The sequence below is a fragment of the Entelurus aequoreus genome, linkage group LG07 (assembly GCF_033978785.1).
Source record: "Entelurus aequoreus isolate RoL-2023_Sb linkage group LG07, RoL_Eaeq_v1.1, whole genome shotgun sequence".
Taxonomy (NCBI): Eukaryota; Metazoa; Chordata; class Actinopteri; order Syngnathiformes; family Syngnathidae; genus Entelurus; species Entelurus aequoreus.
The window spans coordinates 38,686,987-38,714,740 of record NC_084737.1 but is presented as its reverse complement, the minus strand read 5'-3'; the positions used below and the strand labels follow the sequence as shown (position 1 = coordinate 38,714,740).

At 39.3% G+C, this 27,754-nt stretch overlaps 1 protein-coding gene and 1 non-coding gene across 3 annotated transcripts; both read left to right on the top strand.

Annotated features, from left to right (window-relative positions):
* Positions 1-135: 135 nt before the first annotated feature.
* Positions 136-25,763, top strand: kansl2 (KAT8 regulatory NSL complex subunit 2). 2 transcript variants are annotated; one of them, XM_062053538.1, is made up of 10 exons: positions 136-284; positions 10,143-10,403; positions 10,569-10,741; positions 13,193-13,307; positions 21,134-21,297; positions 21,380-21,543; positions 23,084-23,180; positions 24,948-25,201; positions 25,282-25,488; positions 25,560-25,763. In XM_062053538.1, the coding sequence occupies exons 2-10, from the start codon at positions 10,150-10,152 to the stop codon at positions 25,614-25,616; spliced, it is 1,485 nt and encodes a 494-aa protein (XP_061909522.1). In that variant the 5' UTR covers positions 136-284; positions 10,143-10,149; the 3' UTR covers positions 25,617-25,763. The 2 variants fall into 2 exon arrangements, with proteins under 2 accessions (XP_061909522.1, XP_061909523.1); XM_062053539.1 differs by lacking the exon at positions 136-284 and adding an exon at positions 411-546.
* On the top strand, positions 23,258-23,390 carry LOC133654437 (small nucleolar RNA SNORA2/SNORA34 family). The gene has a single exon (XR_009826892.1). It is a non-coding gene; the product is annotated as a small nucleolar RNA SNORA2/SNORA34 family (small nucleolar RNA).
* Positions 25,764-27,754: the final 1,991 nt, after the last annotated feature.

Below are 27,754 nucleotides of genomic sequence, written 5' to 3'. Positions count from 1 at the left end.
AATTAGACATTATTGGGAGGTTTTGTATTAGTGTTCCTAAAAATCAGATATACCGGCCCCCAGACACATTTTTGTCTCTAAATTTGGCCCTCCAAGTCAAAATAATTGCCCAAGCCTGATCTTGATTGTCAACATTTTCACCAAATGACAGAGTCATGATTCGGACCAATCAGAGTTCAAGAAGGCGGGCTCTCGCACACTGTCTGGGCGCTGTGGGTGGATGCAAGAAAATCCGCGCATTGTGCTTCGCCTTCGGCGGCTTAGTTGTGGTGGACCAGCACAAGGTGGGTACGGTATGCTGTTACTTCATTTTGATATAGAAGTAAACTCATATTTTATTACCGAATCATGTCATTACTTCCGCTAAAATGACCGTGCCTCACCGGACAGCAAGATGCCTGTCTTTGCAGCAAGTTGTTAATAATACGCGTTAGCTACCGTTAGCAACTCCCAAACAAAGATGGCGGACGCCATCAAAGAGTGACGCAGTCAACAGAGGCGGGCTCGGCGTGGTTGTCGGTTGGACGTGACCAACATTCTCCGACGGTAGGGGTCAAAAACTTAATTTACCTGAGGGCCGCACAAATTATTCCAATTATTTTCCGAGTTATGTTTTATTCACGTGACTTAATTTGTGAACTACTTCTACCAGCAGCTATAGTGATTTTGCAGTATGGTAGTCCTTAACCCTTGGGGATTGGCTAAATGTTATTAACGTTGTAGGTCCCAGGACACGTAATGGTGTCACCCATTAAAGTCTTAAAAAATAAGTAATATATTTATATATATTGTTTTTACTTTCGGTGCTTAAATCTCAAAATCAAATTGTGATCTGTTTTATTGAGTTTATTTTTTTAAATGTTTCGTGCCCTTTTTGTCAAAATTGTCAAAAGTTTTTTTTAATGGTAAAAACACAAATAATGCAATATTTTCTCCCCAAAAATTCAAAAGTCAAATATTTGATGTGAAGTAATTGAGCCTTAAAGAGGTCAATGATTCACAACAACATTGATGTTGATTCATAATAATGGTTTCACCAAAGAGCATTGACCGTTTTAAAATAAAAAACGACGTAAGACCCTTCGACCCCTTAGGGTCCACTCATTCAAGTTTTAAAAGTCATATATTATTTTAGTTTGACTTTCAACGCTTAAATTTGAAGATCAATTTCAGATCTGTTTGTTGATCTTAAGGTATTTTTTTAAATGTTTTTATGTGTTTTATACCCTTTTTGTCAAAGAAAACCCTTTTTTGTATGGCATACATTTTGTTCATGCCATACAAAAAAGGGTTTTCCCTCCAAAAACCCAGAACTCAAATATTTGATGTGAAATAGTTGGAGCCTTAAACGGGTCAATAATTCACAACAACATTGATTTTGATTCATTATAATTGTTTGAGCATTGACCGTTTTATATAAAAAGCGACATTAGACCTAAGGACCATTGAGGGTCCTTTTTACAAAAGTGTAAGTAAGTCATATAATAATTGTTATTTTTACTTTGAACGCTTAAATCTGTAGATCAACTTCAGTTGTATCCGTTGATGTAAAGTTTTTGTAAATTTTTAATGAAATTTGTAGGTTTTATTTCCTCTTTGTAAAAGAAAAGCCCTTTTTTGTTTTCTCCAAAAAAATAAAAGTCAAATATTTGATGTGAAGTAATTGGGGCCTAATCACGAATAATTTTTTCATATCCAATCTCGATTAATATCATGATTACTTTTTTAAATTAAAGTCAGATTGTCCCGTGCAGGATTATAGCGAGTAGTGTTGCATCCCTACTGTTTACTATTGCAGTATCTTGTAACAGACATTTCCACCATGTTTGATTGAGGTAATATTTGCTCACAGCTAACAATTGTCAACAGTACAGGTAACCCACATTCCGGTCCGTACCTCGATTTTAGGACCACAGTTTTGCTTCTTTTTTGGTACGTTTTGTGGGAGTAAAGACAACTTTTTGCTCTTAAAGTTCTTTTTTTATTTTGCTTCTCATCAAAAAGTGCATTCTGCAGTAAACAAAGTATAATTGGTGTACTGAACAATACAATACTTTTATTTCAAGTTAACATTTACTAAACAACACTTCCAAATAGTAAATTATTATTTGCATTCTTTAATCACTTGTATACATTAGTGCTTCTCACCAGTGCTTTGGCAAACGGCAAGCGGTGACCCAGATTGTTGAGTTTTTTCAACACAAATACTGTATTATATTGAATACAATTACATTAAAGTGCAGTTTGAATTTGAGGTACTGTAAAATAATGTATACCACCACATAAAACAGGTTTAATGATTATTTGAGGAAAAAGATGTTTCTTATGCACAAACAAAAAGAACACAAAAGTGTCTGTCTGCAGAATTTTTTAGTTCATGTTATATCAGAGGAGTGGAATCTTTGCAGACATAAAAAGTCTGATAAAAAATTATCAAGATATAAAAATGCCTTTTATTTTGTCATTAAATTAGTGGGTGTGTTTATTCTCCCAGTCGGGACTAACAACGACTCCTGTGAGTGCCTGCAAGTCCGCATTCAGCGCAGTATTACTGATGCGCTGCAGCAGATTGTGAAACTTAAGACTGTCACTAAAACCGCTGCTCCTTCTTAATGTTGTTTCAACTTCTTTGCTAGTGTTAGTCATATTTATTTATTTTGTCATTCTCGGCTGCATTTCTGAGCTGTATAAAGTTAAATTAAAGTACCAATATTGTCACACACACACACTAGGTGTAGGGGAGGAGACACAATGCAGATTGAATATTAATTACGTTGTAACAAGCCTGATTTTCGTGCAGCAGAACGAGAGGTCGTGTACATACACGGACACAAAAACACACGCAAACGTACACACACACGCACACACATTCACAGACAAACACAGGATCACGGTCAATAAAGGTGGATTGTTCCTTGCAGGATTGCTCCTCTACTGTTTACTACTGCAATAACTTCTAACAGACAGTTCTGCCATGTTTGACCGAGGAAATATGCGAACAGCTGGTGACCGTGATCGAATTCAAATTAATCGCAATCAAACGATCATGGTCATTTAATCGCCCAACCCTACCTGAGGGTCCCACTCATTAAAGTGTTAAAAGTAAGTCATATATAATTTTTTTTATTTTGAACACTTCAATCTCTAGTTCATCTTTAAATCAATCCATTGATATTAAGTTTTTCTTTGTTGTATGCCTTTTTTGAAAAAAAAAAAGAAGTTTTTCTTGGGAAGCAAAATATGCAATATTCTCCCCTCCAATTTTTTTCTAAATGAAACATTTGATATGAGGTAATTGGAGCCTTGAATAGGTCAATAATTCATAACATTGATTTTGATGGGATTGAAATGTATCAATAACATTATCACCAACAATGACAATATGACGAACAATAACACTATAGCGTAACAATATATCAATAACACTATCTACACACATTATTGCCCAAAGCGAGGCCCATGTGCCAAATTTGGCCCGTCGTGTGATTTTGTTTGGCCCGCCAAAGGGTGACTAGTGGCTACCAAATTGAATACATATTCAAACTGACCTCTTTCAAGCTGCACAATCATTGATGGCATGTCCGCAAGTCTACACTGTAAAAACGCCCGTATATTTTACGGTAAAAACCTGTCCGCTCAGTAGCCAACATTTACAGTGAAATCATCACTGGTACCATATTTTTCCATAAACAATAATGCACTGTAAAAACAATGGACATAGATATAACGGCAAAAACGGAACATCACAGTCACCAGAATGCTGTAAAAATAACAGTTTTTCAATTGACTGAAGATTTTTCTGTAATTGTACCATAAGAATAACAGTGGTACTGTTTTTTAATTTACAGTAATGCACTTGCTCGTGGTGTTGTTGCATCTATTACTAGTAACATGAACTCGCTTGCATGATTTCAATTACCTTAAACATTTCAATTGAATTAAAAAATACCTCAATACTAGGTCACAAATGCAATTTTCTTGTTAGAATCCGTTGAAGGTAAAGGAGCATACACATTTTTTATTAATCTGCATATATACGTGATTAATGCAATATTTTTTGTGATTAACCACATTAGTTAACTCATTATTTTTGACAGCCTTAGTTATTAGATTACACTAATTTTTATTTGTAACCTACCTCTGTCACCAAAGCTAACATAGATGTTTTGTTCAGATAGCTTAGCATATATTGACATACACTGGTTTGCTTTTAGCTTTTTTAATTAAAAAATGTATCAAAATGCCCCCCCGCCCATCCTTTTATTTTAATGCATGCGGCCCTCACTGGATCCTCACAATTCCATTAACAATATCAATGTAAAAATAACAATAGAACAATAACAATACCAATAGAAAAACAATAACAACAATGAGGTAACACACAGACTCATTGAGAACAACTATCACAGACCAAATACAGTCTTTGCAAGGGCCTGTGGCAAACGGTGCAAAAGTTAACAATTTTCTGTCAGTAGACAATGTGCACTGTTTACTCCTCCAAGAGGGCCTAGGCTGGGGTTGGTACCACTACTTTCCCCTTTCTGGACCGGCAGCCCTGCTTTGGGGGACCAACTAAGATGCTGCCTGCATGACAGGCAGGTGGGTCCTTGTGGCCTTTGCTGGCTCTGCCTAGAGTCAACGGCTGGGCGATATGGATGAAAAAGTACATCTCGATATATTTTTACCTAAACTCGATATTCGATATATATCTCGATACATTTTCCGGTGAAAGTATACATATAAAGATATTAATTTTTGACGGAGATTCACTGAAATTGAACTGAGTGACAACTGTACTGTACTGTGGCACTTTTATTAACCCAGTTAGTCAAGGTGGGTATTAACAGCACAGAAAAGAAACTGTTTAAGTAGCACAGAATAACATAAGATAAATAAAATAAAAAAAATTCTTTCTACGTAAAACAAATAACATAGCTGTGCAAATAACACAAAATGTATCAAACTCAGATAAAAAATACATTTGCAGGCAGGCACTTTTTAATTCCCAGTCGACGATGTAATGGACTGTCACACACGTACGGTTCAAGTCAGCGCCAAGTAAGTGACTTGACTTAATTGTGCTGCTATGATCTTCCTCACTTCGCCATGCATTTTTGGCAGCATTTCTCGTGCGAAATATGCAACTCGAGAGCAGTTTTGATTTGGGCTTACATGGTAAACAACTCAAATTAATGTTTTATCCAGACACATACATTTGTCCAAATGTGGTCAAGTAGACGCATTGTGGGTTTCCTGGACGTCGTCTACGTCGCTAAAAGAAAAATCTAAGGAAGAGAATCCCTCTGCCATCTTCCACTAGTTTTTCAAATATATAAATCGCCCGCTTGAATATTCCCTCTTCTTTGGGATGTGCGTGTTTGTGTCTGTTGTGATTTCTCTTCCTGGTTCGATGACCCGCCCTATCTTGCCTCTGATTGGCCTGTCCGTAATGTTTTGCTGTAATCTTGACCAATCGTGACTCATCATGGTAAACAACACAAGGAGGAAGGGGAGGGGTTTAGTAGCCAAAGGAGTTTTTAAAGGGAGTGATAAGCAGGGGAGAACAAGAAACACAACAAATAAGCGCCGTTTGGTCATTTTAATGTGAAATCAATTCTATCGATATTACGCTATTTTCTTAATTTATATCTTGTTTAAAAATATATTGATATATCTTACAAACTCGATATATCGCCCAGCCCTACTAGAGTCTCCAAAAATCTGCTGCCTGTAACCTTTTGCGGCATTCCATGTGCAGGGGTTTACGGTGCGACACATTTACTTGCAAATGCGGCTAAAAATTGATTGTGTGACTCTGGGGAGAAAAAAAACAACTGTCGCACATGTGCGAATAGGAATTTCAACCCTCTCATCGCATTTTGCTTCTAAAAGAAATCCATCCAAATTTGATCAAACGAGAGTAAAATGTTTGCCTACTTGTATAACATGTTTGAAATACACTCATAACTGGCATAACCAAATGGACAAGTCATTCAGGTGAATTGTCACTGACCACTCGGAGAGCTGTCCCTTCCTCCTGCGACATGCACAGAGGGGAGCCCCGCTCCTCCAAATTTACAAACTCATGCTGACTCAGCCTTCCCATCGCAGAAGAAACACAGTCTTAGTTGGAGGAACTGGTTAGTAAAAAAAAAATTGTTTTTACTACCTTTAAAACTTGACTCAAACTGCACTGTACGCTAGTAACTATGAAGGTCGGAGGGAAAATGTTACAATAAATCAGTGATAGAAGTGACCAACTTGCCATTGAACTAATACCCCGTTTGTTGACAAGAACATACAGCCATGGAAGCACATTCAATCTATTTATTAAGCAGAGGTAACACAAACCAGTGAAAGATTCGAAAGAGCTTCTGTCGGAGCCAACAAACTGCCGCTGGTAGCCTGCTAACAAAACAGCTCAAACTCAGACTTACTGATGTCACTAGGCAACAGGCACCACCTTTTTAAAAGGCACACACACATACACAATGCTCTCAGATGAGACTTATCGCAACTGCATTATGCCAGATATTTGAAGTGTTTTTAAGTAATGCAATAATTACTTGTCGTAGTAATGTTTTACATTTATTAAAGAGTAATTCCGTTTGGTAAAGTAACGAGGAACTAGAATGAATTACTTTTTAATTTCTAGAAAACTGCCTCTCACACAGCATCATGAAGTAGGTGGCAGGTAGGTAGGTGTTCTTGGCTAAAATCTTTGTGTGTATGTCCTACAATAATGTTAAACTATAAAAACACCATTGTTAAAGGTAAATTATTTTCATGTTGCTGCTGACGTTTAAACATGTCCTCATAAAACTGGGCACTTTATTTTCCAGTTTGTTTTTTTATGTTTTTGTTAGACGAAGAATTGTGCATAGCAAAAAGTTTTTTTAAAGAAGATTGGAGATATTTGAATTTTCTTATATTATTTTCAAAGCTTTTTCTTTCTTTTTTTAACCTCAAAACACCTCCTATTATACAAAACCTACTTTTCTTACATGTTGGTTCCTGTTTTTATGTATTTGGGATCCTCATCAGTCCCGAAAATTTTAAATCAAGGCATGGTGGAGATATTGAGTTACATCAAAGGATATTTCCCATTTTTGGGTTAGTTTATGGGCCAAACTATATCGGGATATGAGTTTTGGTCCATATCGCGGACCCCTACACCCGTCTTAGCGACAGTGCTTGCACAGTTTAGGGATGTTCTCTGTTGAATTGAGCGTTGCAGGAGGCCTTTTGATGGCATTGTGTTTATTATAGGTGTGAGTGCACATGTGTACCTTGTTTGAGTGTTAAACGGGAATAGTGATATTTAGGACATTTGATATTGCTACAAAAAATGTCTGTGCTACAAAAAACATCTGTGCTACTAATTTATATTTTTTAGTAGCACGGGTGCTGCACAACAGCCATGTTGGCTTGGTTGACCACCACGGTTTTTCACTTCCCGGAAAGAAGTAAGGTGATGGACTAGAAGCATACAGTTGTTTTCAAAATAAACGGGTACTAAAGGTACCTTGTTTGTTAGCAATACTCACCTGTTCCTCCCAATTAGAAGCACATGCGATTACAGGTGGTCCTCGGGTTATGAATGAGTTCTGTTCCTAGATAGTGAAGTCGAGTTGTAGTCAAGCCTGGAATTTCGTAATGTTAGGGGCAAGGCTTTTGCTGTCGTCAACCTTTTGAGGGCACAAAGGCCAAATGTCAGAGCAGGATGGCCATCAAAAAAACCATACATTTTATAGGGGAACTGCAGTTTTTTTAATACTTTGCCTATCAAAATTTAAAAAAAAGTTCAGTTCCCCTTTTAGGAGTCGTAGATGTTTGCACATCCGGATTACACGCTGCTATGTGAGTTTTATTTAACTTCTGTTTTGCCCTGTGGTGCTGTGTGTTAGACTATGGCGGTTAATACGAGGCAGAATTAAACCCACCACTGTTCAAAGAAGCTGTAATGGCATGAAAATCATGCAGAGGAAAAAAGATGCTTCTGTCTGGTTATCACGGCCAGTGTGGCCGTGGCGCATATCATTTTTAGAGGGGCACATGGCCAAACAGAGGGGCAATGAGAGCCATGGCCGTTGTGAAATTCCTGCCCTGGTTGTAGTGTAAGTTGAATCTTTTACCTGGGGAAAAAAAACCTGAAAAGCACTTGGAGAGCGCAGACCTCCACCAGATCTTATACCGTCCAAAAATAATAGTAGTAAATAAATAGCTATAAACACTCCTCAATCGAGCCGGTGATCTGGATCAGGCCCAAAATGTAATCAGTTGTTCCTTATCACGTTTTTTCCTGAAACATTGATCAAATCCGCCCATAACTTTTTTAATTATTTGTAGCGAAATGAAAGAAACGGAGTGAAGCCTCATGTCAGTCATCCACTATCTTTGTCTCTGCTGGTGGCCGATACCACTCACAGATGCCCAAGAACGCACGCGTGCACGCACGCACGCACACACACACACACACACACACACACACACACACAGAAGTTGAAGCTCATAAGGTAACATAGTAGAAATTATCCGGATCATAGACAAAGTGCAGTTATTTTTTTAGTACAAGTTGCAGCTAAACTGCTAATGCATTTTCCGTTTCTGAATAATCTCTTGGGTAGTACTTCCTCATATGATTATAAAATCTGTTGCTTTGTTCATACCATGTACATATGCTTGATTTGCTCCACATCACTTTGATGACCCAAACAGCCGCCACACAACCGTTCAAAAAGTTGGCCTTTTCTCTATAATATTTTTTAATTTATAATTAGATTTAGCTGTAGTTTGTGCACACCTGGCGGTAAGAAAGACTCAAAGTTGTATTTGACCAAACTTTACCTGTAGGCTTATCCTGACAAAAGCTAGTATCTTCATTGACGGTAAAAGGTTGGTCGTTCAGTGGATTTTATGAATTTGTAATAATTAAACTCAAACGAATAATGAAAGCAATAAAATGCAAATCAAAGTTTCTTTCTAACTGAAATAATTGGTGAATCGTGGAAGCCCTACATTTGGTCCAAATAGCACACAAAATGACGCATACTAAAACGTTGAAGTCCCACACAATCAATGCCATGTTTGTTTACAATGAGTTCAGGGGGAGTTTATGACAGTAAGGGACAGATTTATTGGTGTGACAACATAATTCCTTATATCGGAATAAATTAGGAGTGTTACTTACAATTATTGTGCTCCCCCAATATATTTGTTTCAATCAATCACACTCATCTAAGATGGTAAATCATAATTTGACAGCCACTTGGTGAGTTTTTACAAGACAGAGAATGAACACACTGAGGACCACAGCAATTTTTTCCATTAGTTGTTTGTAAGACTACTCAAGTTGTCAACGTCCCTCTACGCTGCCCTATGCTTGTTAATACAATATCAGGATAACAGTAAATGTTCAGTGTGATAAGCCACCTGCCATACTACCATCTACAACAGGGGTGTCAAACTCATTTTAGATCGGGGGCCACATGGAGAAAAATCTTCACCCGAGTGGGCCGGACTGGTAAAATCCCGGCACGATAACTTAAAAATAAAGACTTCAGATGGTATGGTTTTCTTTGTTTAAAAATAGAACAAGCACATTTTGAAATTGTAATAATCATAATGTTGTTGGGTTCTACACTTACATTTTGCGGTTCATAGTATTCTATCTTTATTTGTCGTTATTTATATTTTCTGAATAAATTATGTGATAATGTTCATCAGTCAACTCCTTGGTGTTGATTTTCAATCTATCAAGATAAAAAATGTACATCAAAATCAAATTACAGGATGTTATTTATGTAGTTTGATCATTTTCCTCGACTGGTGCACTAACACCATGTGGTTTATTTTGTACATATATAGCATCATCTACAAAGATACAAATAATTGCTATTGCGACATCCAGTGGCCACATTTAGAACAGATGTTTCTTTCATTCAAAAATTTCAGGTTAATTTTTATACTTAGCAAAGTCATCCCGCGGGCCGGATAAAACCTGTCCGCGGGCCTGATCCGGCCCTCGGGCCGTACGTTTGACAACCCTGATCTACAACAACATCACATTCATTTAAACAGCATAAAAGCAGTGTTGGGTAACTGATTTTAATCTGTGATGCACTGTCAACACGATTTTTCAGATTTGCAATGAACAGGATACGAATACACGTTCTGCCGACCAGCCGGAACAGGGTAACACAGCAGGCGCCGCGTCCTCAAGAAGCTCAGACCTGCGCTTTCACACAACGACCATGCACCCAACCTCGCCTGGAAGGACTGGAGTTTTGCATCAAACACATTCTAGAGGATAAAAATGCCCCGTACAAGCAGTGCAATTATGTTTCTGTCAAAAATGGCAAACGCTGCCCAAACGCTGCACCAAAGGTTGAGAGGAAAGATGGGTAAGTCTTATAAGCAATGTCTTACATGTGTAGTTTATACAGTGGTAATTGTGTACCAGTTGTAAAGTATTTAATACAGCATGGCACCCATGCCTGTATTTTCTGTGTTCCCAATTTACATATACAAGCAGCTTTCTCACTTGTTCACCTAATGTGTTTTTGCAGAGTGACATTCTGTGTTGAGCATGCCCGCAGGAATGCAATGGCTCTTCGTGCTCAGATGAGAAAGGTATCGTCTGGTCCATCGCCAGAGATGCTGTTGTCTCAGCTTAGTGGGTACAGTCGGGCAGAGACACGCAGCCTTGATGGAGGTCGCTCTGAAGCAAGTCGTACTTTAGGTAATTTTTACGTGTTTTAAAGGGAAACTGCAGTTTAAAAAAAAATTTGCTAATCATTTACACCTAGGGATAAGAATCGAAAACCGGTTCTTGTTCATAACCAATTCCTAGTGTATCAATTCCTTGAAATCACTTTCCATTTTTTCAAACGGTTCCTTTAACGATTTGTATGGGCAGGAAGGATGTCATTACGCAACGTACATAGTGACGTCAGACAGCAACATGGCTCCCATGCCGCATAAACAATCCAAAGTTTGGCTACATTTTACAAGAAAAGATTGCAACAGCGCTATTTGTAATAACGCGAGGTTGCTATTACATCAAAATGATGACATACGAGCAATATGCTGAAACATTTGAACTCACAGCCTGCAATAGTTGTAAATGAATGTCGTGTTTTTGAATCGCGCCAATCTCATCCCAGCAGCAGTCATCTGGCGTAACTACAAGGTACTAACACCGCCTATCATGTAAGCGCTATTACCTGTCAAATTGAAAAGGAATGCCTTCTCATTTAGATGAGCATGCAAGAGACAGATTCTGACTGACTCCGAGGCGGGCAGTAAGTACTCGCTCCAGGTCATGTCTAAAGTACTTCTCTCCTTTCACCTTGTCAGGGAATAGTGCAATGACTCAGGCCTGGATAGACAAATGTCTCCGAGCAGATACTAAGTTTGTGGTCAAAAGCTTAGAGAAAAATATATATTCCTCATATTTATTTTTAAAAGAGATTTTTTTCTATGCTGCGTATGTGCTTCTTAAGACTTCATTGTTGACTTTGTAAAGTCACGTTACCTGTAAACTAAACAAAATTGATGCTAATCCACCTTTTTGTTCTCTTTTTTTCCAAACTTATCTATAAGAAAACCGATAAGGAACCAAATCTTTAAGTAGAATCGAAAGTGAAATTGGAACCGTAAAAATCCCTATTCACAACCCATATAAATTATGCCTCTCATTTGTATATTAAAAGTTTGTGACCATAAACCGAGAATTTGGTCAACTTTGACATTCAACTTAAACTATGGGATCACGAGAAAGACACCAAAAGACGCTTGTTTGCACCCACCTTTATTTTCACCTTTTGCGAGAGGATTATGATTAATTCTTCAGGTAAACAGGAAGATGGGAACATCCCACCAATCGGCATCCCAGTGAGAGCAGACATTGATTGATGACTGATTTTTTATGTTTTCAGGTTTTTTTTGTTGTACAGTATGTGTTCAAGGAATAATAGTTTCCTCTGATGAGCCGTTTATATTTTGCTTGTGCTCAGTTCATAAAGATGGACAGTAAAGTAATACGACTTCACAATAGTGACAAAGCAATGTATAGATAAGTCTCAAACTAATTGCAAATCTTCCGAGGTTAACTTGTGAGTACTTAGTTTATTAAAATAAAGTATATATGTTTGTTTTGATCAGGTTGAGTCTTCACTCATTCTTCATGCATAGTGAACTAGAAAAAGCACTGGAAAAGTGCAGACCCTATCTGTGGCAGAATTAAATAAACGGAGTGAACACTCTTGTTAGTAATCCACTCTCTTAGTCTCGGTGGGTGGAGGTAGGGCACTAGCGTACACATAGAGAAGTTGAGCGTCGTTAAGTAAACGTAAAAAGAGATTGGTTTCAAACTGAAGTCTTGGACAGGGGGGCCAGACTGAGGTCAAGAAAAAAAACTGTATAGCCGTAAGCACATATAAACATGTTACACAAAAACCACAAAACGTGCAACTAAAGGGGACAGGCAACGGGGACAGGCCGCTGCTATCTAAAGTGCGCCACATCCTTCCATCGCCCCAGGGTGGGTTAAGCGCAGGCAAAGGCGTGGGATGGGTGTGTGTGTGTGTACATACGCATATGCCCATAGTCCAGGGTGTAGGTGATGTTGTGTCTATAGGCCTGGAGTCTTCCTTTGCAGGCGTTATGCGCTAAGTTTAACTCTCAGGTGGTGTTGAAGGAGGGAGAGAGAAAGTATAGACAAGACAAGACAGAGAGCAAGCAGGAAGAAACAGAGAGGGAGGGAATGCGGCTCTTCCACCAAGTGCCAAGAGAGAAGACCTCAGTTAGATTTGTGCACTTTTGTTTCTGCTAAACTAAACAAAGTTTATGCTAATCAATCTGTTTATCCTTTATTTCTAATAAAAACAAATAAGAGAATCAATTATAAACCATGTTGTTAAGCTGAATCAAAAATGGAATCTGAATCGTAAAAATCGTATCAATTTCCAGCTCTGCACCTGGCGCATGTGATAAAGAAAAAGACGTTATTGCATCGACAGGAGATGTTGGCTAAGAATGTGATGTAAAACAAAGTTATTACTGGCGGTTGAGCTACCTATCACAACATGCATATATAATCTCATATTCAAAATGGTCATAACACCATCTAATTTCCTTGTAGTGCATTTTACTGTGTAACGTCTGGAATTAAGTTTTTTCTGCTGTACAGAGGAGGACAGTCTGAGTGAAGAAGAGCAGGGTCCCCTAGTGTTGGACCAGACGTGGAGAGGAGACCCCGAAAGTGAGGCAGACAGCATTGACAGTGACCACGAGGATCCTCTAAAGTAAGAATCTTCATACCAACTGGTTTATTCTAGAGCATGGGGCATAGCGCTGAGGAGTTCGGTAACCAAATAAATTGCTGGATTGCATCTGACGTTTCTGTTGTCAGAATCCGGCAACTGAGAGGCAATGGAGCGTATTCCTAGCGAGAAATCAAATGAACACGGAAATACTTACATGCATACATATGCTTTTGTCGTCTGTTCTTCTTCAAATAGGGATTTTTTAAGAAGTTTGACTACTTGGTCAATGTCTGTATGAAATTATAACAAACTGTAAAACCCTGAGCTTCAAGAATCCATCACTAAATAGTAATATTTAACTTGGTTAATACATCTCTTGGCGGCTGTAATTTGATATCACTAAATGTTTTTTAACCCAAACATTGCTGGACAACATAGAAATATACTTAAACTCTAACTGAATATTGAAGCAAAACATGAACTTCACACCAAAAAAGCAATAAATGTCATTAGCAAATTGTTTGACAACACCGATAAACAATGATCGTACGGCGTTCGTCAATGTTCGTCAGCGAGGTTACTTACCAACAGTGTTAGGACTAACGCGTTACAAAGTAAGGCGTTACTGTAACGCCGTTAGTTTCGGCGGTAACTAGTAATCTAACGCGTTACTTTTTTATATTCAGTAACTCAGTTACCGTTACTACATGATGCGTTACTGCGTTATTTTACGTTATTTTTTATGTAGTATCGGCTAAAAACAGAAGATCTGAGTGTGTTTATTGGAGAGTTGCAGTGTCGTCCTTCTGATTCTTCCTGTGTCACAACGGGGATAAGAGAAGAGGCGCTGTGTGTGTGTGTGTGTCTGGGTGTGGGTGTGGGGAGGGGGGGACGTGTCTGTGTTTACTAACAAGACATGGTGCAGCTGAAGCCGAGTTTTTTAACATGGAGATTTTCTGGACTGACCATGCGTCCTCTTTTCCCCGGACATGTCTTTTGCGGGGTTGTCCGGGCGGAGTTTCTTAAATGCTTCAAATGTCCGGCATTTTGAGTTAGGGTTGCGTGTATTTTCATTGTACGTTCAGGGTAAAGAAGGGGTTAAAAACAAAACAGATTGTGCGCACGCAGCAGCATTCGTGAGGGAGGGGCAGAGACAGAAAGAGCGAGGGAGTGGATTGATTGATTGATTGAGACTTTTATTAGTAGATTGCACAGTACAGTACATATTCCCTACAATTGACCACTAAATGGTAACACCCGAATAAGTTTTTCAACTTGTTTAAGTAGGGGTCCACGTAATCAATTCATGCCGGATTTTGGATGCTGGCGGGACCGCGGGCCATAGTTTGGGGACCCCTGGTCTAGATCAATAAAGTTTGTCTAAGTTTTAATGGGAAAATAAGTTAATGTCTTTTCTATTTATGTTACTATTTAAGCTAGCTAGTGCTCGCTTGCTGCTCCAGTCAACGATTAGTGTCACCGGTCCGTGAGTTTATCAAAGTGTTATCAATTACAGTTTTACGATCATTTAATTTAAAAATGGTAAAACTACCCGTGGAAAGTTTTGCCTCGGTTTATCATTTTACCGTTAATCATTGCATCCCTACTAGGTCCACGTTAATCAATGTCTTTCAAACTGTCATTGCTGAAAACATGAAATTGAATCAAAATCAATGTTACTATGAATTATTGACCTATCCAAGGTTCCGATTATTTCACATCAAATATTCCACTTTGAAAAATGGTGGAAGATTTTGCATATTTTGTGTGTTTGCCATTAAAAACATAGTTTTATTTGACAAAAAAGGGCGGAAAACAAACAAACAAAAAAACTACATAAAAAAAAAACTAAAACATTTTGAAATGAGGGATAGATCTGAAGTTGATGTAGACTCCAGGGGCCGTACTTATCAAGCTTCTCAGAATTACTCCTAAGAAGTCTGCTAAGAGTTGACTTAAGAGTAAATACATTCTTCGCTGAAAGCTGCACTTAAAAGTTAGTTATCAAGCGTCTTACTCACACTTTCAGCGAAGTGTAGGACTGAATCTTAAGTGTCACACTCAGAGCTGAATTACGACATTACTATGTGCCGTAAATGGAATTTTAGGTGACGTCATTTCTGTGTCCATAGAAATGACCAATCACGGAAGGGAATCCGTTGTCTAAGAATAAGGAAATATCTTGGAAATATTTAATTGGACAATGGGAGTGTATATTTTGACAATAAACTACAAAATAATACAAAACAAACTTGTCCCCGCCGGCACTCACGCTACCACTCCCTCTCTTCTCTTCTCTCGCCCACACACTCACTGACGTCACTCACCTCACGGCCACACACATACGCTACTGTCATAACATTTTCTTTCCAATTCATTAATTAGGCAACTAATTTGAAACTGGTGTGGGTGGCTCTATATATACTAGCCCACTGCAGCCACATGCAGAAATCAACATGGAATCGAAAAGTATTAAATCTGTGACAAAAATAATACCCGCTCTGTCTAAACGATACCGTTTGATCAGCTGCTCGTCATCAAACAAATCCAGGACATCGTTCCGCTCCCTGAATGTTCGCGCACGTCTCTCTCGCCTCAGTGCCATCCCCTGCTGGCAACTCCTAACCACTTAAGACACCTCTGAAGGTCTCTTAAATATCGTGGAGAGTAGGAGTGATTCTTAGACTTAAGAACGTTGATAAAAAGCTTTTATTCTTAAGTTTTGAGAGTAGGACTAAATTTCGCAAATTCTCAGGACTTAAGTGTAAAATGGCACTCTAAGAAGCTTGATAAGTACGGCCCCAGAGATTTAAGCGTTAAATATAAAATGTATGTATGCCCTGGCACACCATTTCATGACCAAAGCAAAACACTTTTTACACTTTTATACTGAAATAAATACACCTACAACTTATTACATAAAAACATATAAAAAATTACCAGCAGTGTTAAAGTTTAGATCCATGAAGGAAAGAAGAAAGTGAATGAATGTTTATAACTGAATACATTTATATATGTGTACAATTTTTATTTTTTATTTTTTAATGAATTAACGTTTATGACAACCTTTTTCCAAAACACAATATAGAATGTGAGATACAACAGGATAATGCATACGTTTATCTTTTTTTTTTTCAAAACGCTTACAAAAAAGTGGGACCCCAAAAATGTACTGTAGGACCCCATTTTTATGACCTAATGGGGTCCCTGGGACCCCATTAGTTACTTTTCACAGTAACGCATTACTTTTTGGTGTAAGTAACTGAGTTAGTAACTGAGTTACTTTTTAAATAAAGTAACTAGTAACTAACTAGTTACTGGTTTTCAGTAACTAACCCAACACTGCTTACCAATGCATAAAAATTGGCTTTTATGGATAAATGCTTAATGAATGGACCCATCCAGATGTAAGGAAAATATGTGTTTTCATAAATTTGTACTTCCACTCCTTGTGAGTGTAGAAGGAACTATGGGCGACAACATAGTTAAAAAAAAAAGTCCACTTTGGTGATGTTGAATTCTTTAATTCTTGTGAGAGTATTTTTTCTTAAGAGTGTATGAAGCCACTCAATCACATACAGCTATGCAATTAATGACATTTCGATTTCGATTATGGCATCTTACGATCATAAAAATATAATAATTGGAAAAAAAAACTAATAATGGGCCACGCAACGTGCGTGCAAATTCCGGAGCTTATGACGGTGAAACGGATGAGTGAGCGTATGAGTGGGAAAAAAGTGTCTATAAGAAGTTTGAGATCTCATCATTTTTATTTGACAGCGCTAATCAATAATCACTACACTCAACAAAAAAAGTAAGGCATATGATTTTCCAGTTGAAATAACCACCGATGGAGTCACATAACTGACCAATAAAACTATCTGCGCTCTGAGGCCGGAGAGCCAGCTCCAGCTCGTGGTGCCCAGGACGAGACTTAAAACCAGGGGAGACAGGGCCTTCTCTGTGGTCGGCCCTAAACTCTGGAACACTCTGCCCCTCCATGTTCAAACTGCTTCCACAGTGGAGTGTTTTAAGTCTTGTCTTAAGATCCACTTTTATTCTTTGGCTTTTAACACTACGTGAGTTGTGTGGTCTTCTGTCCTCTGTTGTCCTGAGTGTTTTTTTTAAATAAATTTTGATGTCTATTTTACTGTTTTAATTGGTTTTACCCTTTAAAATCGTTTTTAATCATATTTATTTTTTATATTGTCTCTGTATTGGTTTTCTATTAATTTATTCTTTGTTTTTATTCAGTCATTGGTGTAGCATAATATTGTTTTTAATATTGTTTTTAACATGGCTGTGCAGCACTTTGGAAACATTCTTGTTGTGTAAATGTGCTATATAAATAAAGTGGATTGGATTGGATTGGAATCCGCTGATAAGTGCAAAATAATATTAGGGAAATGTACATAAATGTGACTGAATTGCTGTTGTGAGGAGAAAGAACATTTATTTGCGAAAATAATGTGTCCTGGAACGCACATTCCCCCCGAACCACGTCCTAAAATAATCAATGTCGGGACGGCCACTTGAAACTACAGCTAAACTACATAGCTAACGCTAGCCAGAACAATCTATGCACCCACAACACATCTAATCCGCTTGTGAACGACATCATGGATGTAACATTAATGTACAAACAGGAGGGCAGCAGCAACTTGGGAGTCACGGTCACACTTTTTTTAAATTGTTTTTTTTTATGAATTTTTTTTTTTTACATTCTCAAGTCCTTTCTTTACTCTTCAAACTCAGAATAACCGCACAGCACGCCCTAACCCACCCCCCACCCCACCCCCTTACAATAATAGTCCTGTGTGCCACATCCGGTCTTATGGTTTCAAAAAGTACCTTACACATACCGTATTTTTTGGACTATAAGTCGCTCCGGAGTATACGTCGCACCGGCCGAAAATGCACAATTAAGAAGGAAAAAAACCATATATCTGTCGCACTGGAGTATAAGTCGCATTTTTGGGGGAAATTTATTTGATAAAATCCAACACCAAGAATAGACATAAAGGCAATTTAAAATAAATAAAGAATAGTGAACAACAGGCTGAATAAGTATACGCCATTAGACGCACAAATAACCAACTGAGAACGTGCCTGGTATGTTAACGCAACACATCAAGACAAGAGTCATTCAAATAACTATAACATATAGAACATGCTATACGTTTACCAAACAATCTGTCACTCCCGATCGCTAAATCGGATGAAATCTTCCTCCCCGGTGTCGCCTCTGGTATGTCCTTTCTTTCTGCTGCTTGATTGCCGTTCTCTGCTGCATATTTCACTACGTCCAGCTTGTAATCTGCAGTATATGATTTCCTTATCGGTGCCATTTTTGTTCAGTCCTTCTCAATTTTTATAAGTTACCGCCAATGTGGATGTGATCCATTTTAATAGCTACGGCAGTAGCATATAGCAGTTAGCATCCCATGACCCACGATGCACTTCTGCCATGACCCTCCCCCGCCGAATTCTTATTGGTTGACGTGTGAGTGACGATTGCTGACGTGTGTGTGATGATTGCTGCCATTTGCTTAGTCTCTTACGCGAATGAGATAAATAATATTATTTGATATTTTACGGTAATGTGTTAATAATTTCACACAAGTCGCTCCGGAGTATATGTCGCACCCACGGCCAAACTATGAAAAAAACTGCGATTTATAATCCGAAAAATACGGTATATAAGGTACTAAAAGCCCTTCTGAAACCCACTACTACCGACCACGCAGTCTGATAGTTTATATATCAATGATGAAATCTTAACATTGCAACACATGCCAATACGGCCGGGTTAACTTATAAAGTGCAATTTTAAATTTCCCGCTAAACTTCCGGTTGAAAACGTCTATATATGATGACGTATGCGCGTGACGTCAATCGTTGAACCGGAAGTATTGGTACCGCATTGAATCCAATACAAAAAAGCTCTGTTTTCATCTCAAAATTCCACAGTATTCTGGACATCTGCGTTGGTGAATCTTTTGCAATTTGTTTAATGAACAATGAAGACTGCAAAAAAGAGAGTTGTAGGTGGGATCGGTGTATTAGCGGCTGGCTGTAGCAACACAACCAGGAGGACTTTGACTTGGATAGCAGACGCGCTAGCCAACGCTAGCCGCCGACCGCACGGATGATCGGGTGAAGTCCTTCGTCCTTCCGTCGATCGCTGGAACGCAGGTGAGCACGGGTGTTGATGAGCAGATGAGGGCTGGCGTAGGTGGAGCGCTAATGTTTTTATCATAGCTCTGTGAGGTCCCGTTGCTAAGTTAACTTCAATGGCGTCGTTAGCAACAGCATTGTTAAGTTTTGCCAAGCTGGGAATTATTAACCGTGTAGTTACATGTCCATGGTTTAATAGTATTGTTGATCTTCTGTCTATCCTTCCAGTCAGGGATTTATTTATTTTGTTTCTATCTGCATTTGAGCCCGATGCTATCACGTTAGCTCAGTAGCTAAAGAGCTTCGCCGATGTATTGTCGTGGAGATAAAAGTCACTGTGAATGTCCATTTCGCGTTCTCGACTCTCATTTTCAAGAGGATATAGTATCCGAGGTGGTTTAAAATACAAATCCGTGATCCACAATAGAAAAAGGAGAAAGTGTGGAATCCAATGAACCCTTGTACCTAAGTTACGGCAGAGCGAAAAAGGATACGTCCTGCACTGCACTGTAGTCCTTCACTCTCACTTTCCTCATCTACGAATCTTTCATCCTGGCTCAAATTAATGGGGTAATCGTCACTTTCTCGGTCCGAATCTCTCTCGCTGCATTGTAAACAATGGGAAAATGTGAGGAGTCCTTCCTCTGGTGACGTCACGCTACTTCCTGTACAGGCAAGGCTTTTTTTTTTATCAGCGACCAAAAGTTGCGACCTTTTCGTCGTTCTCTACTAAATCCTTTCAGCAAAAATATGGCAATATCGCGAAATGATCAGGTATGACACATAGAATGGATCTGTTATCCCCGTTCAAATAAAAAAAAATTCATTTCAGTAGGCCTTTAAAGCACTTATTGATACATTACAGGATTATTATGCTTTGATCTAAAATATTGGTCAAAACTGTCCAAAGATATATTGCACCAATAAATTTTTGTATTTACTGTAATTAAGAAACAAAACAAAAAAATTGACACAAAAAGCACACTCTATAGTGGTAAAATGAGTGTGAAAGGTAAAAAACAGTATTAAAAACAATCGAAACGGGAAAAAAAATTATTGGGTTTTTTGTAATACAATTTTTATTTATATTTATTAGTATTACTATTATTTCGTTTATCGTGGTTCATTCGTTTCTAATTTATATCCGTTTTTTAAAACTATTTCAAAGTTGAGTTTTGGTGGTACAATAAATATTAGTGTTTTCAAATTAATGAATAATCTTGTAATTAAACGTGATTACAATAACAATCAAAATTATTTGACTTATTTTTGCTATAATCGTCCAGCTCTACCGCTAGGTCATGTGGTTGCAACCTCGCAATAACCTAAATGATCAATGTGGTTTTCAGTAAGATATGATAATATGAAGAGATTCCAAGGGTAACACTTTTACAAATGTGTTTCTGTATGATGCTGAGATGAAAATGAGGCAGCGTGGCAAATATTGTATGGCGGCCGTGCCAGAAACTCAAGGGTTCCAGGTTCAATTCCAGGGCCTTGCATGGCCGCTTCTGCCATCAGTGTGAATGGGTGAATGTGACGTACCATGTAATGCGCTTTTCGTATCATTCCAGGTCTAGTAAAGCACTATATAAATACAGACCATTACCATTTACCAAAATTAGTTTGTCAGCATTGCCTCAAAAGGAAAAAGTAAAAGATGACCTAACGTTTGTGTTGCCCAGACATGCTGGAGTGTACACTGCAGAAGAGGTGGCACTCTTCACTCGAGAGAAACTCATCAGGCTCCAGTCCCTCTATATTGACCAGTTCAAACGCCTGCAGCATCTGTTGAAGGAGAAGAAACGTAGATATATACACAACCGCAAAATAGAGCATGAAACGATTGGTAAATATGCACAGTATTTGTTTAAAACAATTAATCTTTCATGAAGTGTCTGTGCCCAACAATATGTCTGTGCTGCAAACAGGAGGCAGTCTTCTGACGGGACCTGAAGGTCTGTCCATGAAGGAGAGGGAGAACCTGAAAAAGCTCAAAGCTCTTCGTCGATATCGCCGTCGTTATGGAGTGGAAGCTCTGCTGCACCGGCAGCTGAGAGAGCGCAGACAGGCTGTTACAGAAGGAGTACCTCAGGTAATTTTCTATCAGTATGTTTTTAGTTTCTTGAAGCTGTTAATGCTATTCGGGAGCATCATAGTTTAAATTAAAGATCGACGGATTATCGGCACCGATATTTATTTGGCCTTTTGACGTATATCGGTATCAGCCTCTTTTTATCGGTATCAGTCTTTTAAAAAAAATTGATTTACAACTACAACATTACTACATCGACAAATACATACACATATGACACCAGTATTTACAATTTAAAAAATAATTAGTGAAGTAGATAGTAGTAACCACTGCTCAAGCACCAGCCCGTTTGGAAGTTTACTTTTTTTTCCACTGCAGCGCTCAGCGGCCAAACACCTTTCTCTTACTCGTGCAGTGTTGGTCGCTTGTACACAGTGTATATCTTCTGCTTGACTTTCAAAACTTCCATTTTTTGCTGGAAAATCCAATTTTGGACTTTCTTTTCCCGGTGTCTTACCGGTTCCGTGTTTGTTGCGCTACTGAAAGATATGCCATGATTTAAAAGGAGTGACACGTTTAATAATGTTTCGTGATTCTATCAAAATACAAAGGGAAAGACAGCTGGCAACAGTGTGCAGGTAAAATAGTCTTTAATGCTCAAATATACAAAATAAATTTGTGCAACTGGGAAGTTCACCAAAAAAACAGGGATGTTAAGAACGTAAAGCAGCGTAGCGAAGCATGATCACCAGTCACAAATCAATAATCTCACACCAACTAAACTGTGAGGCTGGTTTATCAAACTCTCTGAGACTTTAGCCGCAGGTGAGAACAATAATTCTTAATCACCAGTTAGTGATGAGACTCGCACTCAGCAACCGGAGTGAAGTGGCTACATGACAAAACCCACCGAACAGGAAATGTGGACAAAATAAGAGCCCTAAACAGGAAAACACCCCCAACAAAGGAAAAGTACCCCCAAAACAAGGCAGGACAAAGCCTGACAATATAAGTAAAGAAGAAGAGGCAGTATTCTAATACTTTCTTTAACACCCAGAAAGAAATTATGTTAGCCAGCTTGAAAAAGTGTCTCGCCTATATGCTATGTGATGATGCCCAGAATTTATTTATTTGAATGTTTCCAGTATTTTAGGGTTCCTCATGAGGACCCCTTAAAATGTATTAAATCCATAAACGGCTATAACATTGAGTAGATGGCGAGATATTGGGATGTAGAAAAATCCCATATTTTTACCAATTTTCTCAGGAGATTTCCCATATTTTGAAAAGCAAGTGTTGATACTTCTCTTAGACACATAACAAAAGTGTTGGTGAAATCCCGTAATGTTTTTTGGAGTTTAATTAACCATAACATTAGCGCAGCATTAAACACTGTCGCTACTAGACCGTTTCCTAAAAATAATGTTAAAAAAACAACTTGAAGTCTTGTCAAGCTGTCTAATAACATTTACTGCAAATAACCGATATTTGGAGCCAATATTTATCGGTCTCCTTGACTGATAATAATAGATATTGGCCCTGAAAAAAAGGTATCATTATATGCTTTTATGTTGACTAACAGTTGTTTTATGTTTGATAGCCACATGGAAGAACAGTGCAAGAGAAATGCATTTCCTTTGTGGATGGAAGTCGCTGCACCAATTCCTGCCTACCCATGACCCACCACTGTGTCTCCCGTATCCTCAACAGAAGAAAACTACACATGTTATCAACAAGAAGAAACCCTCTTGTTTAAATCTGTTTATAGTTTTCTTTGGCTCCGATCAAGACCAGTTGTTTGCAGTAGCTGCTGGTTTCAAAGGAGCCGACATAAACTCCTTCCTGTGGTCTGTTGATTTCCCCCCACTTACAAAAAGGGATAATCAATTCAGTTGGAAGGAACAAATAGTCTGCATTTCATTCGTAGTGAGATGAGCTGCGGGGTTCATACCAGGAACCCTAGTACGAATCCAGCGTCTGCCATCTTAGTCACTGCCGTTGTGTCCTTGAGCAAGACACTTTCCCCACCTTGCTCCCAGTGCCTCTCACACTGCTGTATGAATGTGAATGAATGTTTAGTGGAGGTCGAAGAGGCTGTAGGCACAAATTACTTCCAGTCTACCCCAGAGTAGCTGTGGCTAAATGTAGTTTACCACCATCATCGTGTGAATGTGGACTGAGTGAATAACGGTTTCTCAGCTCTCACTTTAAAGTGCTTTGAGTGTCTTGAAAAGCACTATATAAATCGAATCCCTTATTAGTATTATTTGATTTCTGCATTCATTTAGTGACCGCATTTAACTCGATGTTTCCGGTGCTATTTTCAATTTTACAAACGTTTATTAAGTTCACAGTTCAAAACTCTGTCATGTCAGACATTTGAACTTCATGATGAGATATCTTATTTGGTGCGATACAGTGCCACCTTGTGGGTCACATGAGGCTTTGGATTTGTTTTTGTTTTTTTACTTTATTAGCATTTCCTTTCCCCATCATTGTCATTTCTGTTTGGTGATCAAATTTGTTTTGCCTTTTAAGGCATGTGCTCAGAGTTTTACTGGGTTATCATACCAGCAGCATGCATAGAGACATAAACGCTCTATGTGGTTGTTTTAGGCCATAACCACTAGAGAGGGCCACATGATTATGGCGATTGCTCACTTCAGCAGCTGATCATCAGTGTGGTGTTTCTTCTACTTTGATGAATTGAGTGGCCTCATATACAACTGTACTTTGTTTCTACTGAACTTCTATTCAGTGGTGAGTTGACATGTCCTCAATAGTTTTAGTTCGGTTTAGCAGCATCGAGTCGAATGCTGTCATTGTGACATATTTATGGGCGTGTTTCTAAAAGGACCATACTATTTAGATCTATACAGTAGCCAAACCTTTTTCTCAAAGATGTAATGTCTAAAAAACATTAGTTTTTCACAGTTTTTGCCCATTTATTGTGTTTCGTTTCATTTTTCAATTAATGTTGAAGCAGCACAGCAGTTTTGAATTAGCTTCATGTGTTAAAGATATCCTTGGACCGATCAACTTTAAAAAAAAAAAATGTTTTAATATAAAATACTAAACTACTTCTGATGGCCAACAGTAGTGTACAGCAAACCCTCGTTTATCGTTGGTAATTGATTCCGAGAAGTAGGAATTATTGATTATACATTGACATTTTTTTATAGAGCATAGAAAAATCTGTTTATGATTTTGTAAATATGTTTTTAATGTTAAAGCCCTCTAGACATGAAATAACACATAGTTACAGCAGTAATATTAAGACTGAAACGGAGTCACATACAAAATGTTATTTAGATCCCTGCAGAGACCCCAACCTTATTTTCTTTGGGGGAACGCTCGCTGTGTGTGCAGCAGGTAAAAAAAAATCCCTGGTCTACATTGCAGTTTCTTCCAGCTTCAATAATCATGTATGAGTGGACACTTGTCTTTGACAGTCACACACTCAGACATATTCCAGGACAGCAACCAGGTGCTGTTCAAAACCTGTCCAGGCATGAAGGATGTCCCATGTGACCGCACAGTACACATGGGTCAGTCTGATGAACCCCGCTGCCCGCTTCACCTCGCCCTGCCTCCTCCCATGTACCAACCAGAGCAGCAGCCTCCCCCGCAGGAGCAGTTGACCCCACCCATCAGAGACATGTACCTGAGTGCTGCTGAGCTCCAGCCCACAGAGAACCTGCCTTTGGAGTTCAGTGATGTGCGTGTGGACTTGGGTTCCATCTCTGGAATAGATTGTTAACAATTTTGTTTTACCGGGCGAATACGTCTGCTCTACAGGACCTGGATGTGGAAGGAGATGGTATGCACGGTCCTCCATCGCCTCTGCAGTTTGACACAGCCCTGGCTTTGGAGGACCAAACTATTCGAGCTATAGCTGAGGACCCCATGGACATCCTGACGGCAGATGACCCAGATCAAGTTGACCTGGACAATTCAGGACAGGAGCTTTCAGAAGGAGATGTCAGCGACATTGTGGACAACCAGGTTGACTTCAACCTACTCTATTGTCCTTTAACTGCACTGCTTATTTCATGACTCATGCTTATTCTCACCAGGTGGGGTCAGAGGTTGCAGGAGGGGAAGAAGATTCTGCAGTCAATGCGCCCAGATGAAAAAAACTTTACCAAACGCCCCATTTCCACAAGACCACCTGAGCTGAGCTCTGACGAACTTGTCAAGTTTAATGTGTTCAATGACCTTCTTTGTCACATGGTTCTGTGCATACGGTCTGACTTGCCTGCTTTCATTAAACTACTGCACTCAAATTCTCTTGTTCTTGTTCAGGACACACAGTCACATTTTTCTATAATTTCCTTTTGCTGGCTTCCTGCGCACTTAAGATGCGACTTTAAGGTTGTACTACTTACGTATAAAATACTAAACGGTCTCGCTCCATCCTATCTTGCTGATAGTATTGTACCATATGTCCTGGCAAGAAATCTGCATTCAAAGAACTCTGGCTTATTAGTGATTCTGGCTCCAGTACTCTGGAATGCCCTCCTGGTAACAGTTAGAGATGCTACCTCAGTAGAAGCATTTAAGTCTCATCTTAAAACTCATTTGTATACTTTAAATTTAAATAGACCCCCCTTTTAGACCAGTTGATCTGGCGTCTCTTTTCTGCTCTGCCCCCCTCTCTTGCGTTGAGAGGTTTTCAGATTAAGTGCTAGCTGTTCAAAGTCGGGACCCGGGGTGGACCACTCATCTGTGCATCAGTTGGGGACGTCTCTGCGCTGCTGACTTGTCTCCACTCAAGATGATCCCCTGCTGGCCCCACAATGGACTGGACTGGACTGGACTCACACTATTAACCAGATTCACTCGACGTCCATTGCACCGGTCGCCCAAGGGGGGCGGGGGGGGTCCCCTTCAAGGTTTCTCATTGTAGCCCATTGGGTTGAGTTTGAGCCGAGGATGCCGTGGCTTGTGCAGCCCTTTGAGACACGTGATTTAGGGCTATATGAATAAACTTTGATTGATTGAGAGATGTAGTTTGGCAGCAGCATTCCACATTAAAAATAAGACATTAAGCATCCATCCTTGACATTGAAGGGTGCAGATAAGATATGTGCAGCGGAGAGTTGATAAAAAATCTGAAGCCATGCACAAGTATGGGCTGAAGTTGTGTTTGGCAGCGAAAGGACAGCCCCTCAAAAAATATGGGCGGGTAGAAGAAGCTTCATGCAATGACATCACTTTTCCTCAACCTAAACACGGAGGAGCTCAGGCTGCAGCAGCCAAGCAGCAGCGGAAGAAATGAAGCCAGCACATTCATGATTACTAATAAGCCGGCGCCCTGTCGCTGAGATGGTGTTCAGGCGTCGAGGATCTCCGACACAATGAGGTAAATATCTGCTTCGATGACACACACACGCACACATTGTATCTTTTTTTTTGGTTCCGAGTAAAACGGGCCGGTAGTAATGTCGAGGCTTCGGTGGCAGCAGGCGAAGGGCGGAAGAAACACCGGTGAGTTGTGAGGCCCCGGACACTTTCTTACAAGCACATTGGTGGTCTCACATCCATTCTTTGGGAGGGTGTAAGTGCGTCTATAGTGACGGCAGCTGTCAGCTGCTTGACTGACTGTGCATGTGGAGCAGAAAAGGCCCACAGTGGTGAGATATTCTTCGCACTTGGGACATGTGTCGTCTGCACTGCACCACACGCTCATGTCGCTTCTTTACATCTCAGTCCATGTTGTCTCATTATTGTTTCAATGTGTCATGCAGCATCTGGAACTGCTGAATCATCATTTAATAGCAATTATTGGAGTAATCCCCCCCACCCCCCCCCCCAAACACATAAAGGAGGGTTAGTGTTGCAGTCATCACAATGGAAGTGCAACTGAAGCAAAAAAACAAATAGAGGAAGTCTGCATTGTTGTGTCTGCAGAGTTTATTGGTGTGTTGCAAGAATAGTGAGCTTCAAACTTAGCTTGAAAATAATGACAAATGTTTTTCATAATGCTAAGAAATGGATTTGCAATGCATTTTTCTTACAGAATGATAATGCTGAAATTGGTAGGTTAAGTTAAAGTACCAATGATTGTCACACACACACACTAGGTGGGGTGAAATGTGTCCTGTGCATTTGACCCATCCCCTTGTTCCACCCCCTGAGAGGTGAGGGGAGCAGTGAGCAGCGGCGGTGGCCGCGCCCGGGAGTCATTTTGGTGATTTAACCCCCAATTCCAACCCTTGATGCTGAGTGCCAAGCAGGGAGGTAATGGGTCCCATTGTTATAGTCTTTG

Bases quoted from the DNA above. Each gene is read 5' to 3' on its own strand.
- kansl2 (XM_062053538.1), top strand. From the start codon at position 10,150: ATGAACAGGATACGAATACACGTTCTGCCGACCAGCCGGAACAGGGTA. The intron at 13,308-21,133 runs GTAAGAATCTTC...TGTGTTGCCCAG, and splicing joins GACCACGAGGATCCTCTAAA to ACATGCTGGAGTGTACACTG. The intron at 25,202-25,281 runs GTGCGTGTGGAC...TCTGCTCTACAG, and splicing joins TGCCTTTGGAGTTCAGTGAT to GACCTGGATGTGGAAGGAGA.